Consider the following 15,402-nt stretch of genomic DNA (forward strand, 5'->3'; position numbering starts at 1 on the left):
ACATAACTTTGAAGTCAAAAAGGGTTAATTTGAAATTAAAAAAAGGTTACTGTTTAGTTAAAAAGGGTTAATTTGGTGGAAAAAAGCTACAGGTGACATAATCAGTTCTCAAACTTTGAAGAACAAAATCAGGAACTATCCTTGGACCAACAGTTTTACCTTCTTTTTACAAATTGACTTATCAAGCCTTTCCAGGAAATCTTACTGGATTTTCTGATAATTCCTCAATCCAGTGCCAGTTATAACATTAGGAAAAAAGTATGAATAAATGGACTAAGGATGTTCAGTTTCAAAACGAAATATACAACAGCAAAATAACATAGGTAAACAACACAAGTCAATTATACTAAAGATTTTTATTTCAAATAACAAAAATATTTTAACTTATTTTTAAGGGAATCACAATCAAATGTTTATTATGAGTGTCACTCATACTGAAATGTAAAAAATTGCACAAAATTTTATTAATCGTCTACAAGAGTAGAGTCAACTCGCGTCTGGTCGACAGGATATAACCTACAAAATAAGAAGCACGTATAAAAATGTGTTTATTAGGAAAAATATTAATGAATAAGTCTTACCATCTCTGATAAAGATATATTAGGAACACAATGTCGTCTCTAAAGCATGCCAGACGATGGGCTATAGGCATGTCGATGACAAAAGCGAAAAGATCATCGATGAATGTATTAAAAGCCTGCAAAATCCAATATCATAGACAATAAGAATTGCAGGGAATTTCACGCATCACCTCTAAAATCTTAAAAATTCACCTTGTACATAAATGTCCTCCAAGGGAGATGAGCGACTGATTTGAGTTTATAATTAATGAATAGTTGAGGAAGCATAAACAAAAACCCAAATCCATAAACTCCATTGACGACACTGTGAATAATCCATGAATACCAACTGAAAAAAAAGAAGTTTTTTTGTGTAATTAATGGGAAATGTTTATAAATAAATATAATATTCAAATAGCCAAATTGAATACAAAAAACATACAGGGTGAGTTTAACTTCTGTCCCTCCTATATTTTTTAATGGGGTATTTTTAGGAAAAAACCCAAGATAGATAAACTTTTATTTTTTTTGTCTAGTTTCTCATGCTATTTCAAATGGCAAGTGCTCAATGTACATTTTTTAAACGGTTTTTTGACACTTGATTCAATAAAGCAATCAGCCACGATGATGAAGGAAAGTCATACTTTGATTTCCTCCCTCAGCCATCAACTACACTTCAATGCTTCGCAAACCTTTTAATTTTACAAAGATTAATCCTAAAAACTTATATAACTATGTTACCACCTTCTTGAACGATATAGCTTTAAATTTTAATACCCTTCTATAATAGTGCAATGTGTGTGTATGTATGTGTCAAAGTAACATAAGTTAAACTTGCTCCGTATGTACTAGAGTATTTGGGTGCACACGACAGAACCTCATCTGTACCAACTTCCTGAGCACGATATCTGCAAACCAGGACAGATTCTCGGTGGATCCTCTTGTGGTGCTCTTGTTGGAAAGATATGCTGAGTTGTGTCATTTTACATGTCAGGCTGGAGGGCAACAAACATGCCCATGCCAAAAATGAAAGCTGGAATGTCTTGCCCTCCAGACTGAACTACTGCGATCCGGCCCAGTGACTGTGCGAGCAGTAAAGAACGCTACAAGAGAATGCGTGGACCGGGTTGTCTGAGAAGCTCTTGTGAATCGACAACACAATGATGGCCCTCTAAGAGTCTGAACCAAAAAGAAAGTTTCGTACTGACTTTTTTGAGATAGGCCATACCCGACTGACATACAGACACCTGCTTTTGGGTCACAACATGCGCAGGTCTGTTTGTAGAGAAAGGTTGCTATGTCCCATATGATTGAAAAGTGCCATGTCTTAGCCCCTTACAGAGAGTGAATAGGCATGACCCCTGACATAAAGATGGTTCTCAAGCAAGCAGGTCAAATATTGGGTCCCCTGTTCCACTTTTTAAGGGAAACAAAGGTGCTTCCTCCCATATAGAATTGTATATACTCTGTGCGTGTATGTGCAGGCATGCATGCATGTGCATGTGTGATTAATGAGAGGGCTGATGGCAGAATATCAAGTACCCCATCAGCAATAACAATGCAAGGGGGGGCTGAAATGACTTCACTGTATGTAGCTTTTTAACAAATAAATAAATACAAATAAATAAATTAATTTAAAAAAATATAATATACCTCTTATGTTGCAAAAAGAATAACGAATAAACAGCTCCTGAGGCACAAAGAGGGTATAATAAGTACATCAGATATTTCATTCCCACTTTATCAAAATCCATTGTCATCTGCTCTTCTGCTGTTCTTTTTACTTTCTTGAATCTTAACCTCTTCCAATCGAAAGGCATTACTTTGTTAAGTTTCCAAAACTGAAAACAAAAATAACTGTATAAAATATAAAGAAAAAAAACACTGAGTTTTGCATTAATCCAATCCTAGCAGATAAAAGACTGGATAAAACCAGTGATAAATTGCTTAAAACATACAGAGGAGTCCTGTTAATCTGAATCTCCATATATCTGAACAAGTATCGGTTGACAGAGAAATTTTTCCGTTTGTTAAATATAGTTTTTGCATTTGCACATCGCTCTTCACATTTTCCATTTTTTCATGAAAAACTTCACAAATGGGAAAACTTTATTTCACTCGAGTACTGCGGAAAACACATGAAGAAGTTCATCGCTCAAAAACGTGATAAGGTTCTGGGAATTACAAACTAGTTCATACATTGTTCGTTAAATTTATTTACAAAAAAGATTTTTTTTAATGAGGATATTTCAACTACGAGGTTATGCCTTGGGGTGCTGGTGATTTAAAAAAAAAACATTTGTAAGTACGTTGGGTTTGAATCCAGCGGCCCTGCATTTAGTGTTTTTACCCCTTTACCTTACAGTGTTGAGCACCGTGTCAACACCTAAACTGTTACAGCCACTGACGTCCCTCAAAAAACAAAAATTACGGACTCATTTTATGGTCCAATAGATACATTCAAAATGAATTAATGATCAGTTATTGAGGTTTCGCACACGTCAAATTCTACTGCTGCAATTTGTCAGAATTTAACCCTGTTAGGTGGTGAACCTGTAGTTTGGTCTTTTTTTTGGTCAGACACATGTCGCCTTCTTCAATGATTTTTAACCAAAATTATTAATAAAATCTAAAGATGGCAGCATTCCAAACAGTGAAGCTCAGGATCAAAATAATGAAAAACAACTTAACTACGCTCTCAACTTTTCCGATTTTTTAAAACTTCCAGCTTTTTTAAAATTTCCAGCTTATTGTTTAAAGTATACATTTTTAATCTGGTATGTCCATACATATGTTAATGAACAAGACAAATTTTATTGTGTGTACTAACATTATTAACGCTTCTCTATTAACAAGCAATTAATTAAGGTTTTAAGTTGAGATAAAAAAGTCAGTGTCACAAATGGAATTCAAACCTACGACCTTCGGCTTGATACAACGCTACTCCACCACTTGAGCTATCGTGACCTCGATCCCCTCGGGCACTAACTTCCCATCTCAACCGCACCTTTTGAAGTGCCCGAGGGGATCGAGGTCACGGTAGCTCAAGTGGTAGAGTAGCGGCGTATCAAGCCGAAGGTCGTGGGTTCGAATCCTGCTCGTGACACTGACTTTTTTATCTCAACTCAAAACCTTAATTAATTGAATGTTATTAATTGGTCAAGCGGACCAAGAAAAAACTGAATCTATTAACAAGGCTTGATCCCAATTAGTTCGAATATTGAGATTCTACCGGAAAAAACAAAGTAAAATAATTCTTGCCATATAGGAGGGCTTAACGTCCAACTATCCATTGGATGTAGCAGACGAGGACTCAAACCACATTACATTTTTCCATACTATATCAATTAAAGGGACTTGGGCGGTGAACCGCGGGAAGGTAACACGTTCAATATAGCCACGTGCTAACCGGCGTTTTAATAATCACGTCTTTTACTCGATTCAACCGAAGTTTTCCACTCTGATGAGTGGAAAACAAGAGTCTAACCCTGTGAAGGAGTTAGAGAAGGAGAGGAGGCGGAATAAGGACGAGATGGAGCAGACAACGACGAAGAAGAAGAAGACTGCTGAAATAGTGGAGAGNACTACCTCGCAGAATGCGATAGGTATGCTAGGGAAAGATTTAATACTTTCGAAGGAGAGGACATAACCAAAACACTCCCCAGGATAAAATGGTCCACAATCCTGGGGTTTGTGAATAGGTCCAATAGGTTTATACAGGACTCGTGAGCCGACCAGGTCCCGGACCTTCTAGGGATGGGGTACGGGCCTACTCAGGCTTTTAACCCCTCGGGTCCTGGTCGCCCGCCCTGTGTAATATATATATCAATTAAAGTAACCATGGGCCATGCTGGGATTCAAATAAAGACCGTAAGCTGTAAAAGGTTTTCATGGTAAATACGACTCGGTAACCCTAATCACTCGTCCAACTCAGTCCCAAAAGTTAATCAATTTAAAAGTGATAAGCTATGCCAGGATTCAAACCCAGAACCGAACATGACAAATACGAGTCGGACGTCCTAAGCACTCCGCTACCGCGGTCCCCCAGGACTCTACTGTGTTAACCTTCTATTAAAGGACATTTAAATTTTTGAATTAAATAATTAGTTTTTAATAAAGCTCAACTAATGGATTAATTATAGATATCTCACCTCAATTAGAGTGCTAAATCCCATTGGTATTATAACAATCAAAGAAGTTTCTTCATCGATCAAATACAAAAAGATGGCTATTTGGCTGAAGGCTCTCCAACACACTGTTTTCACCGAGAGGCCTACGAAATTTTTTTTAGAGTTCCAAAAATTGACATCGCTTTTCATAGCCAAGAATTCAAGAAGGAACTAAACAATGTAATAAGATCGTCAATGGTATTGTTTAAAAAAATAAAAAATAAATAAAAAAATTACATGGATTGAAGAGATAAACACGGTGAAACCAAAAAAATATATACTTGTCCCAGAAAATACGCTTTTAACCTGGTCTATATCTTTATCAGAGAACCCGTAAACTTTCAGCGATTCAAAAGCAATCCTTGCTTGCAGTCTTAACCTGAAAATAATTGTTTGCGTTAAAAGTATATTTTAACATTTAATTTTATTAAACCATTTCACCTGAACTTTCCAATGTTGATTGGAGAATATTTTAATTTAATTGAAGCTTCACCTTTAGGGACTGGTGTTAATATTTCCAGCCGATCGCTAAAATAATCAAAATCCATTATTGGAAGTATCTCCTTTTTCGCACCCAGCCTAAAACAAGATAGAATTAACAAACTATAAAATTAAATTTCTTACAATTATGTATCGATAAGTACATCAACTTGAATAATAGATTCAAAGTCAAAATATTTAAGGTTATTAGTTAACAATCAGTACAATTTTTAGGCATAAAAATGGCCTTTTTAGAAAAAGAAAGAAAAAATAGTACAAATGAAAATAAAGTGCAGTTATATTTTGCTTACCTTATAAATGGTATTAATTCTGGGGAGTAGTTACCATGTGGCGGCAGCCCGTCAATACCAGTGACAATATTGAATGTTGCCTCTTGTTTTAGATGACTGATTGGGTCTACTTTTTCTTGTGGAATTTTCCCTACAATAAACAAGATATGAACCACAATTGTCTTTTTATACATTTATAAGAAAATTACTTAGAAGGAGAGGCTATAGGAAGTTTACCGATTAATGAAACATTTTTTTACTTATATGAAAAATATTAGCCAAGTGTCTACGTTGTCTTGCCGATGATCCCCCTGAGCTTTTTCCCAGGGGGGGGGGGCGAGAAAAAATTAAAGTAATTTACATTGTTTTCTTCTTTTTTTTTTTTTTTAATCTAAGCTAAGAAAATAAAATGCAGGGTTGTATTAAATGAGATTATATGCACAAAAAGTTACAATAACCAAAACTGCTTTCTCTAAAGTAAGCAAACATTTGTTTTACAAAAAGCTTTTTGAATTCATTTTAAGCAATTTTTAAAGCCTTTAAATACTAAATTTTAGTCCCAATAAAAAATAAATATTTTGGAGCTTGATTCTCTGGGGGCGATTTTTTTTTTTTTGCCTCGATGCCCCGTGTTGCACAAAAATTCATCTTCTGGAGTTTATCCAAATCCATCATTATTACAAATGTTGTAAAGCTTAAACCCTCTTCTTTCATTTATGTCAACAATGTTTAGATTTTTATGCCATTATAAGCAAGAAAAAAAGGATGAATTCACCAAAAACTGCTCAAATGGTAAATTTTATGTTATGCACATTTGCAAAAAAATTATTCGAACTTTACCTTTCAATAGATCTACATTCATGCTGGGGGCTTGGTACTGAACCAATGGAAAAATTGAATAGATTCTGTAGTAATTTTGTACAGCAGCTTGGAATGTTGGAATCTTTTTCTCAGCGTAAAATATAAAAGCATGCAAAAACAGAGTTCCATTGTTTCTTGTAGTTTCTGGTATTGTTATGTTAAATGATCTGTAAAGAAAAAAAAGTTATTTTCACCAAAAACACAATTTGTTAAAAATATTTTTTCTAAGCAGACAGCAAGACAAAAATTGTGCATGTGTGTGTCCTATCCATATTCCTCTAGGTTGCCTGGAGTTGGAACACAATAGGGTTATACCCTCAGGTTCTCTTGACAATACCATGCTTATTTACCTAGTTTTCTAAATCAGCTAGTCTACATCCGGAGGACACATATGAGAAACCAGCCAATGCTAGCATTCAGTGTGGGGGATTAAGGGACAAGGAAGTCTTGAAGCCATTGATGATTATGTTGACGTGGCGGGTTCTCAGGATGGGAATATGTAGAACGGGCTTGAGCAGTAGGGCTAGGATGGATTGAGAGGTTAATGTGAAACTTTTGGAATCGGGAACAGATCAGTTCATTGACAAAAGAAATGCTGAGGTCATTATGGATAGTGAAGCTACTGACATAGTAAGGAGTTTTGCCGATTTGTCTGAGCACTTTTGATTGAAAGGATTTGATGTGCTGGATTTTGGATGGCGTGGCAGAACCCCCGAGATCCATTTGTCCAAAGTCGTCTCAGTGAAGTCTTGTATAAAGTTAGTTTAGTGTTGATGGTCACGATGGATTTCAGTCATAGAATTATTGTCCAAGTCTTCTGTTAAGTTGTTAAGTCCTGTGTGGGAACCCACGCAAGTCTGCTATCTAGGTATATTTCTGAGTATTTGACACATGGAAATCCGTACTTCTTTTTTGTTGATGTCCTCCACTTCTTGCACCAGTGTTCAATAAGCTCAAGGTGTTCTTGGGTGTTGGAGGTAGCTTGGATAGAATTCGAGTTAGTAGAAAAAATTGTGTATCGTCCTTGTAGGTGTTGACAATGCTATTAGGATAGAAAGGTAAGCAGTATAAATGATGTAATTACTGTTATACAGGAGGGCTTACGTCCAACTATCCATTAGGTGTCGTGGACACGGGGGTCAACCCCCCCCCCATTTTACAATATTTCTTTTAAATAATTTTCATTTAAAAAGTCATGTACTGTACCGGGAAACCCAGAACTCTTAGTGTGGCAAATATGAATAAGGCGCTCTAATCACTGGGTCACTGCAGCCCCCTACCAATATAAATAATATAAAGAATGGGCCCAAGAATGCTCCCTTGTGTGATACCGGCTGTATGTCTGTCTGACTTCCAAGAACTCACATGCACCTCACTCTGACTCTCACAAAAATACGTGAATTCCTCGTGTACTTGACTGTTAGTAGTTCTTGGGAGTTTTAATAAATTGGTGGTAGGTTCCTGTACCATGAGGCATCCATGGGTAAGCCAACAATGACCTATTCTTAAGTGTGACAAGACATCTCCTTATTGAGTGTTCAAAAAATTTAAGGCCGTTTTTTTTAATGACACTTTTTATTGTGGTTAATTTCATGCCATTCATTAAGCCGTTTTTCCATATCTTATGTCTGTATCTGTATAAGAGGAACATGTGGAGGGGTAAATATGGGTTTACGAGTAGAAATTAAAAAATAAATAAAAGCGAGGTGCTGGTAGCTAGCCAGCCCGAAGAAGAAGAAAAAGAAAAAAGGAAGTCTTCACTAGAAACTTGGTTTGTGTTGGTTAATTTGGCTGCCCTATCACATGAATAGGACTAACACATTCTTAAGGGTTAATTTACAAACTTTACCATACACAAGATAATTCTCTCTAAAAATAAAATAGAATTTAACTTATAATTATTCAATTTATTTTTATTACCTTTCCCATGATTCATTTGGATCAAAATTATCAACTCGGACAGCCTCGTGAACATTTCTTTGCGCTGGCTGTACTCTGTCGGAAATGAAACCCACCATCTGAAATAAATACACACATTAATTTAATTAAAATTGTACTCAAATTCTAAAATAATTTATTATCAATATATAAATTACAATAGTTGTTAATCATAAGTATGTTTGGTTTGTTTTAAAAGCGAGAAGACGATAAATATTGAGCTCTTTAAATTAAACACAGAATTAAGCGCACTAAAAATAAAATATGATCCCAGATGCAGACTTTACAATCAATGCATCTTACAAGTGATTATTTTGAAATGACAAAAATTCAACATATTATTCAATAGTCAAGAAATTGCTTTCTATCTAATATATGACAAAATTACTATTTGAAGAATATCTTATATTATGGTACAAAAATATACTTATCGACCTCATCTGCATATCATCACAGTATGTTCTAGCATTTCATTATATTCAGTATAAAAAGGAGTAATTAAAGCTTTGGGAGGGATAGGCAGACAAGGTTGTGGGGAAGCAATGCCGACTAAATCTGGTATACAGATGGATTCAGAGTATGGGTCAGACGCTGGTATCTATGGAAATAAACCAACTATTGATCTCTGTGCTAGGGAGATCAAAAGGTTGGGTATTCTTCTAAGTGGTTGCCTAAACCCTTTCATCGGTAGTTAAGTTCAGAGCCATTTGGAATTGCATCAAGACCCTGTCAGATTGCATACAACAAAATTAGACATCAGGTACCAACTAATCAGTTAAAAGGTAAAACTTTTTATAGCCCTGAACACTTTTTTGGCATACCAAATTGCCAAAAACAAATTTATCAGTCTATGTGTTAAAAAATAAATTCTTGGTTCAGCACTTGTACAAGACAGGCATGAAAAAAAAATCTTTCAGGACCATTGCACAAACTGCACAACAACTAAACCTGACAAGTTAGGACTAGAGACAGTAGGACTGCGTACTCCGAAAGCATATAGACTCAGAGTAACAGAAACAAATATGTACCTATATTACAAGAAAAATGAAGCACCAGAACATATCCTCTGTTGGTGCAAAGGACGTAAAGAAGCTGACTTCTTTTCACCCTAACCTATCAACTTCCAAGGACCTTTAGGCTGATCAAAGGTCGAATTCAGCATTTACAGTCATTCTGATCTGCCTATCCTCCCTGCGAGCCAAGTAGACTAATCGACAATGGCGAATGGCCAAAATAATCGAAAATGACCAACAGAAATCTCACAGAATTTTAATTGTGTGTTGTTAGAATTGTATATTTCTTCAATTATTCTAATGAAAGGATTTGTACTACAATATTTTTTTGTGATAATACAACACTCATTACTTGTAAAGGCTATGTTTCATTTGGCTATTTATTACCATATAAAAAGCTTATCATCTTAATTTAATTAAACCAAAAAATGGTATAATAATCTGACCACTCAAGGTAGTCATTTTAATCAAAATTTTATGTTAAAAAAAAATATATATATACACACACGCACAGCAACATGATGGCCAAAAGGTTCAGTCGTCAGCCTCTCAGGCTGTCACAGACCACATAGTCGTAAGCTTTGATTTCCACAGAGCCCCTAGACTTTTCTTTCTAATTCCTCATCCCCGACACTTACAGGGAGTTGGATGTTTGGCTCACGTTGTCCAAATAAAAATTAAATTTGAAGTAGTAGAAATAATTAATAAAAAATAAAAGAAATTAACACAAAGGCTCCAGATTGGTTCTTGATTTTTACACCTTAAAATAATAATAATAGGGGTGTCGATAGCCGCAACTGTTTATGCTCATCATTGTAAGGTAAAGGCCCAGGGTTCAAATCCAGCGGCTCTGCATTCGAACCCGACATATTTACAAATGGGCTTTTTTTTTCAAAAACACCGGCATCCTGAGGGTTGATATGACCTTGTAAAGTGGTAACACGTAAAAAAAAAAAAAAAAAAAAGTTGAACAAAAACTGTCCAGAATTCAAGGGATTAAGAAAATTGACTTTGGCAAATTGATTGATGCGGCATTTTTATTGAAGACCACTTAATAGGTTAAATATTTATTATATTGTTCTTTAATATATTATTCTTTCTTTCTTTTTTATATAATGAATAAAAAGAACTTCTTTATCCTTTGTTTGCTACATATGTCTGGGCTACCGACATTGAGCATTGTAATCTTAAAAACATCAATGAAGTCTCAAATGTCCAAAAATTGCATCTCACCTGACCTCCCTTTGCCTCTCACTACAAGGTTTGTTTAAAAACCCGAGTGATTTGGTCACCCAGATGCAATTTGTCATTATGCAATCTTCAGTGGTGGATTTGTTTTCTCTCCTCACCCTGTTTATAACCCTAACTGAGGATGGCATATGCTGAAACGCTTCTGACAGACCAAAACAGCAAAGATAAGACAGACCAGAATAATGCTTTGATATTAATCTAATTTTTTTAATCTTATAATCTCAATATTCTTGGTTTGGTCCCTCAGAACAATTTGTATCACTATATCCCATATTATAATTGATTCTTTTGTACACCTATACTGCCCCATTTTGCCAGTGTTCGCTCACTGAGCTCATCAGTGAGCTTGGAGTTGTCGATCGATGATTATTGTAATTCCTTGATGAGGCTCTGTGCCCATTGGAATGTTTAAAATGATTAATCATGAAAGACCCACGAGCTTCCATTCTTTCCCTACCTGGGGCTTCCTCTACCATGTGGTTTCAGTTACTTGGCTCCAATGGAGCCCTTGTTGTTATTAATAACCAATAAGGCCAATCTTAAAAACAAAATCTTCTGAAGAAGCAGATTTCAGGTTTGAAACAGTCGAAATAGAAATTAGTGTGTTATGTCTCCTATCTCTGTTCCTACACCACAACTGATTGTCCTTTATATACCCATGACAGAACACCCTTACTGCCCAATGTTGGCGGTTTGGCAGAGATTGGTCTTGGGTTGGGTTGAGAGGTCCCTCTTCAGTTCAAAGTTTCTCCTGCTAGCTTGGAGGTGTCAATTGGTGATTAGACATCGACCACTTCTTGATAGCATTGTAATGTTTAAAAGGATAAGTCACAAAAGATCTGTGGTGTGGCAGGAGTCTTGGGCTGGATTAAGGAGTGTCTCCAGTGAGCTTGGAGGCTATTATATACATTTTTTGTTTAATTAAATTATGATGTTAAGCTTTTTATATAGTAAAAAGTAACCAAATGAAACATAGCCTTTACGAGTGATAAGTGTTGTATTAAAGGGCAAAAGAAAATATTGAAGTACAAAAGCCATCCTTTTATTAGAATAATCGAAGAAATATACAATTCTAACAACACACGATTAAAATTCTGTGAGATTTCTGTTGGTCATTTTAGATCATTTTGGCCATTCACCATTGTCGGTTAGTCTACTTGGCTCACAGGGAGGATAGGCTGATCAAAATGACTGTAAATGCTGAATTGCAACCTTTGATCAGCCTAAAGGTCCTTGGACATTAGTCGATAGGTTAAGGTGAAAAGAAGTCAGCTTCTTTACATCCTTTGCACTAACAGAGGATATGTTCTGGAGTTTCATTTTTCTTGTAATATAGGCTCAGGTTTGTTTCTGTTACTCCGAGTCTATATGCCTTGCAGTCCTACTGTCTCTAGTCCTAACTTGTCAGGTTTAGTTGTTCTGCAGTTTGTGCAATGGTCCTTTGATTAATTTTTTTCATTCTGTCCTGAGCGACTGTTGAACGAAGGGCTTATTTTTAATGCATTGTCTGGTGGATTTATGTTTTTAGCAGTTTGGTATGCCAAAAAAAAGGGTTCAGGGTTGAGAGGTGACAATTTATCAGCCGTGGTTAGGGCTCCAGTCAGGCTTTGAGGGAGTATGACAGTGACAAGGTCATAGCATTATTAGAAGTCAGCGTGAAATCATACATCACTCTACAATAGGAAAGATTCTTCAGCAGTTCAGAGAAACAGGGCTTTACACTAGAAGGCAGGACAGGGTCGTTTCATTCAGAGATTCATCCTCGTCAGGCTCTAAGAAACCACAGCATTACAGGAAATGAAATAAGAAATCTAATAAAGTCTAAAAGGTTTTGGTTTCCTCTAAGTTTGTGAGAAGAAGGTCAATCAAAATAACCTCAGGGCCGCACCCGACTCATAGACCTCTTCTTACCACAGCTCAGTAAAGGGCCAGGCTTCAATTCGCATGGGAATACAATGAGAATTGGAAATTGAAAGATTGGGGACAAGATCTCTTTACAGATAAGGTGAGAGTTGGCCTCAAATCTTCAGTTTGGTGTAATTTCATATAGAGATGGTCAGGAGAAAGGTACGCCTCATGCTGTATTGTTCCTCAAGATGGTGGAATGCCACCGCAGTTGGTCATTAATGTTCTGGAGTTTCCTTGGGCACCGGTATCATGTCGGTCGTTGTGTAAGAAAGATCTCTAACACAGGTACTTACAAGACAATCAAAGTGCATGTAGCGCCATTTGCCCCCACATCGGTGAAAGATTCTTGCCTATACAGGATAATGCCAGTGCTATGTATGTATTGTGGATGGCTGAATAAGGTTGGAATTGAGTGCTTGGTGTGGCCAACTCAAAGTCAACCTCGGACCAACGAGTTCAAAGGTGAAACCCAGGTCCTAACACCCATGAAAATTTGGAAATGGCTGGTCTTGATTGAGAAAGAATCCCTCAGGATTTTATCAGAAATCTTTTCGAAGGAATGCAAAGACATTTAACGGATGTAATTTGTGCCAGAGGTGGAAACACTTGGTATTAGAGGGAACAGTTTTTTTTTTTTACATTTTTTCTTTTTTTTTCTTTATTCAATAATTGTTTTTCTAGAATTAGGTAATAAAACATTTTATTTTTAAATGTCTTATTTTTACAACGAAACCTAGTTTTGGTATGATAAATATGAATAAGCCTAAATAGATTAAAATTTATGGGTAGTGTTTTTTTTTTGTCCATCCGTGTATTTCACTATTTCTATACTTCACTCTTAAGCGGCCCATAGGCGGTCAATATTATTGTACAATATAGATTGCACAATAATTTGACGGTTGCCCCTTAACGTTCAATAATATTGTACAAAATTTTGTTTGTGCAATGAACTTGAATAGTTTGAAGGCGATATTGAAGTTTGTGCAATATTTTCCACTTGTTGATACTTCACAAACTGGCTGATATTGTGCAATAATGCCAACAGACGGTGCAATATTTTCCAGGTTGTACAATATAGTTTCAACTTTTCGTCAATCATGCAGTGTATTGCACAAACTTTCAATATCGTCTACACATGATCAATTAAATTGCACAACCCAAAATATTGTGCAATAATATTGATCGTCTATGGGCCGCTTTACGGTCTGGCAGTTTGATCATACCAGTCTTGTCTTTTCATGCAGTTTCAATCAGCAACATGTGAACATTGAACGTAGCTGCTACAAAGCCTAACCGTAGCAGACTGAAGATCGAGAACAGGCAAACTGACAGTTCAGTCAGTTTGTGAACACACGATTTTGGTCATCGTGATCATAAATAAGAAGTGCAGCATTAAAAGCAGAGTGCACACTAACTACAATACAAATAATTCGATTAAAAGCCTTTAAATTGATGGATTACTTGTAGGTTTGGTTGAGTTTTCGTGAAATAATAGTAACATTTCTCGCCGGGTCGGCAGGCAGGAGGCGAGACGAAGAAGACCAACGATATGACGGAGTGGAGCACCCATCCGATGAAGGCGACCGACAAAACGGAAGTTAAAGAAAATTGCATCTGGAAAAATTACAACCGGTCAGTCATGGATGAAGGACACGTGTCAACAATGTACCTTGATTATGTGGGAATGTACGTTCTATTCCGCCGAGACAATTTTTTTTATTGTTTAACAATCCAAATCGACACGAGCCGCGAACAAAATCCAACTCTTAACAAATTTATGTAAATTGTTTCGTGGCAGTTATCGCGCTGGGCGTTCCGGCTGTCAACCGGCTACTAGCCTATTTCTGCCAACAGCATCCGAACGAAATTATTATGACTACGGGCTGTTATTAAATGAAATCGCTGGTCATATTTTGGGACTTTTCATGTTTTTGGTATAATATGGACTAAATCGAGCTCTGCCGATCGGCAATAAACGAACAGAACAAATGAATACGGGAAAGATGTGTCAAACGACATAGAGACACAGGTCGCATACGAATCGTAACGATTAACGAGCGACTCTGATGATAAACAATGACGTCACTGAATTACCCGCGACACCGGCTGGTGAATACACTCTACCTAATTTACTAATTCTGACAATTAACAACCTCTAGACATAAATTAAAATGCAACAATGCATTTTATTTAAGGTCGCGTGAGTCTTTTTTCACCGTGTTCAGAAGGTAGATCAGAGATTTATACAATTATATACACTGAGAGGCAAAAAAAAAGTGGCCACTATTAATACACAAGCACTGCAGCCTTTTGGCTTATTGTACTTTTCTTAGTTCATTAGTTTAGTCAACGTTTAAAAAGGAGGTGACTTTCATTGATGCAATTTTTTCATGAGTCTTCTTGGTACTCTCAGTTATGTCTCCATGGGTTGCATTACATTCAATGGACAGTTTCTTCCTGCTCATTGCATGACCTGCAATGGGGGTCATTATTGAATATATCCTTGCTGTGTTAGTGTTGTCTGAGATGAGTGACCGAGACAGAATATTATCACTACCCTGCCGATGATGATACTAGGAAGCGGGGGTTTGGTATTGCCAAAGTATTCCATCGTTTTTGCTTATTGTACTTTTACCAGTTCTTTAGTTCAATTTGTCTGATTCAATCCTTCCTTTTAAAAAGGGGGTAATTTTCATTACTGCAATTTTTTTCCTGAGTCTTTTTGGTACCCTAAGTTATGGCTCTATTGGTTGCTTTGCATTATCACTACTCTGGTGATGATTATACTAAGAAGCAGGGCTTTGGTATTACCAAGTACTGCATCATTTTTGCGTATTGTACTTTTATCAGTTCTTTAGTTCTGTTTTACGGACTGGATCCTTCTTTTAAATACAAAATCGTTGACTGACTTTGCTGAAATTCCCGAGTCTTA

General features: G+C 36.4%; 1 protein-coding gene across 1 annotated transcript; it reads right to left on the reverse strand.

Annotated features, from left to right (window-relative positions):
• Nucleotides 1-337: 337 nt before the first annotated feature.
• On the reverse strand, nucleotides 338-14,502 carry LOC106664072 (cleft lip and palate transmembrane protein 1-like protein). The gene is made up of 12 exons (XM_014389451.2): nucleotides 14,140-14,502; nucleotides 13,932-14,084; nucleotides 8,281-8,378; nucleotides 6,340-6,527; nucleotides 5,521-5,650; nucleotides 5,171-5,308; nucleotides 4,967-5,108; nucleotides 4,712-4,900; nucleotides 2,214-2,401; nucleotides 774-909; nucleotides 582-697; nucleotides 338-516 (listed from the first exon to the last, which is right to left on the reverse strand). The coding sequence occupies exons 2-12, from the start codon at nucleotides 14,082-14,084 to the stop codon at nucleotides 465-467; spliced, it is 1,530 nt and encodes a 509-aa protein (XP_014244937.1). The 5' UTR covers nucleotides 14,140-14,502; the 3' UTR covers nucleotides 338-464.
• Between the last annotated feature and the right edge of the window lie 900 nt (nucleotides 14,503-15,402).

This window comes from Cimex lectularius, unplaced genomic scaffold (genome assembly GCF_000648675.2).
Source record: "Cimex lectularius strain Harlan isolate CLEC.00 unplaced genomic scaffold, Clec_2.1 scaffold127, whole genome shotgun sequence".
NCBI lineage: Eukaryota > Metazoa > Arthropoda > Insecta > Hemiptera > Cimicidae > Cimex > Cimex lectularius.

Excerpts from the sequence above, each read along its gene's own strand:
- LOC106664072 (XM_014389451.2), bottom strand. The coding sequence starts at position 14,084 with ATGCAATTTTCTTTAACTTCCGTTTTGTCGGTCGCCTTCATCGGATGG. Across the intron at positions 8,379-13,931 it reads AAACTCAACCAAACCTACAA|ATGGTGGGTTTCATTTCCGA; the intron begins GTAATCCATCAA and ends TATTTATTTCAG. Across the intron at positions 698-773 it reads GGAGGACATTTATGTACAAG|GCTTTTAATACATTCATCGA; the intron begins GTGAATTTTTAA and ends TGGATTTTGCAG.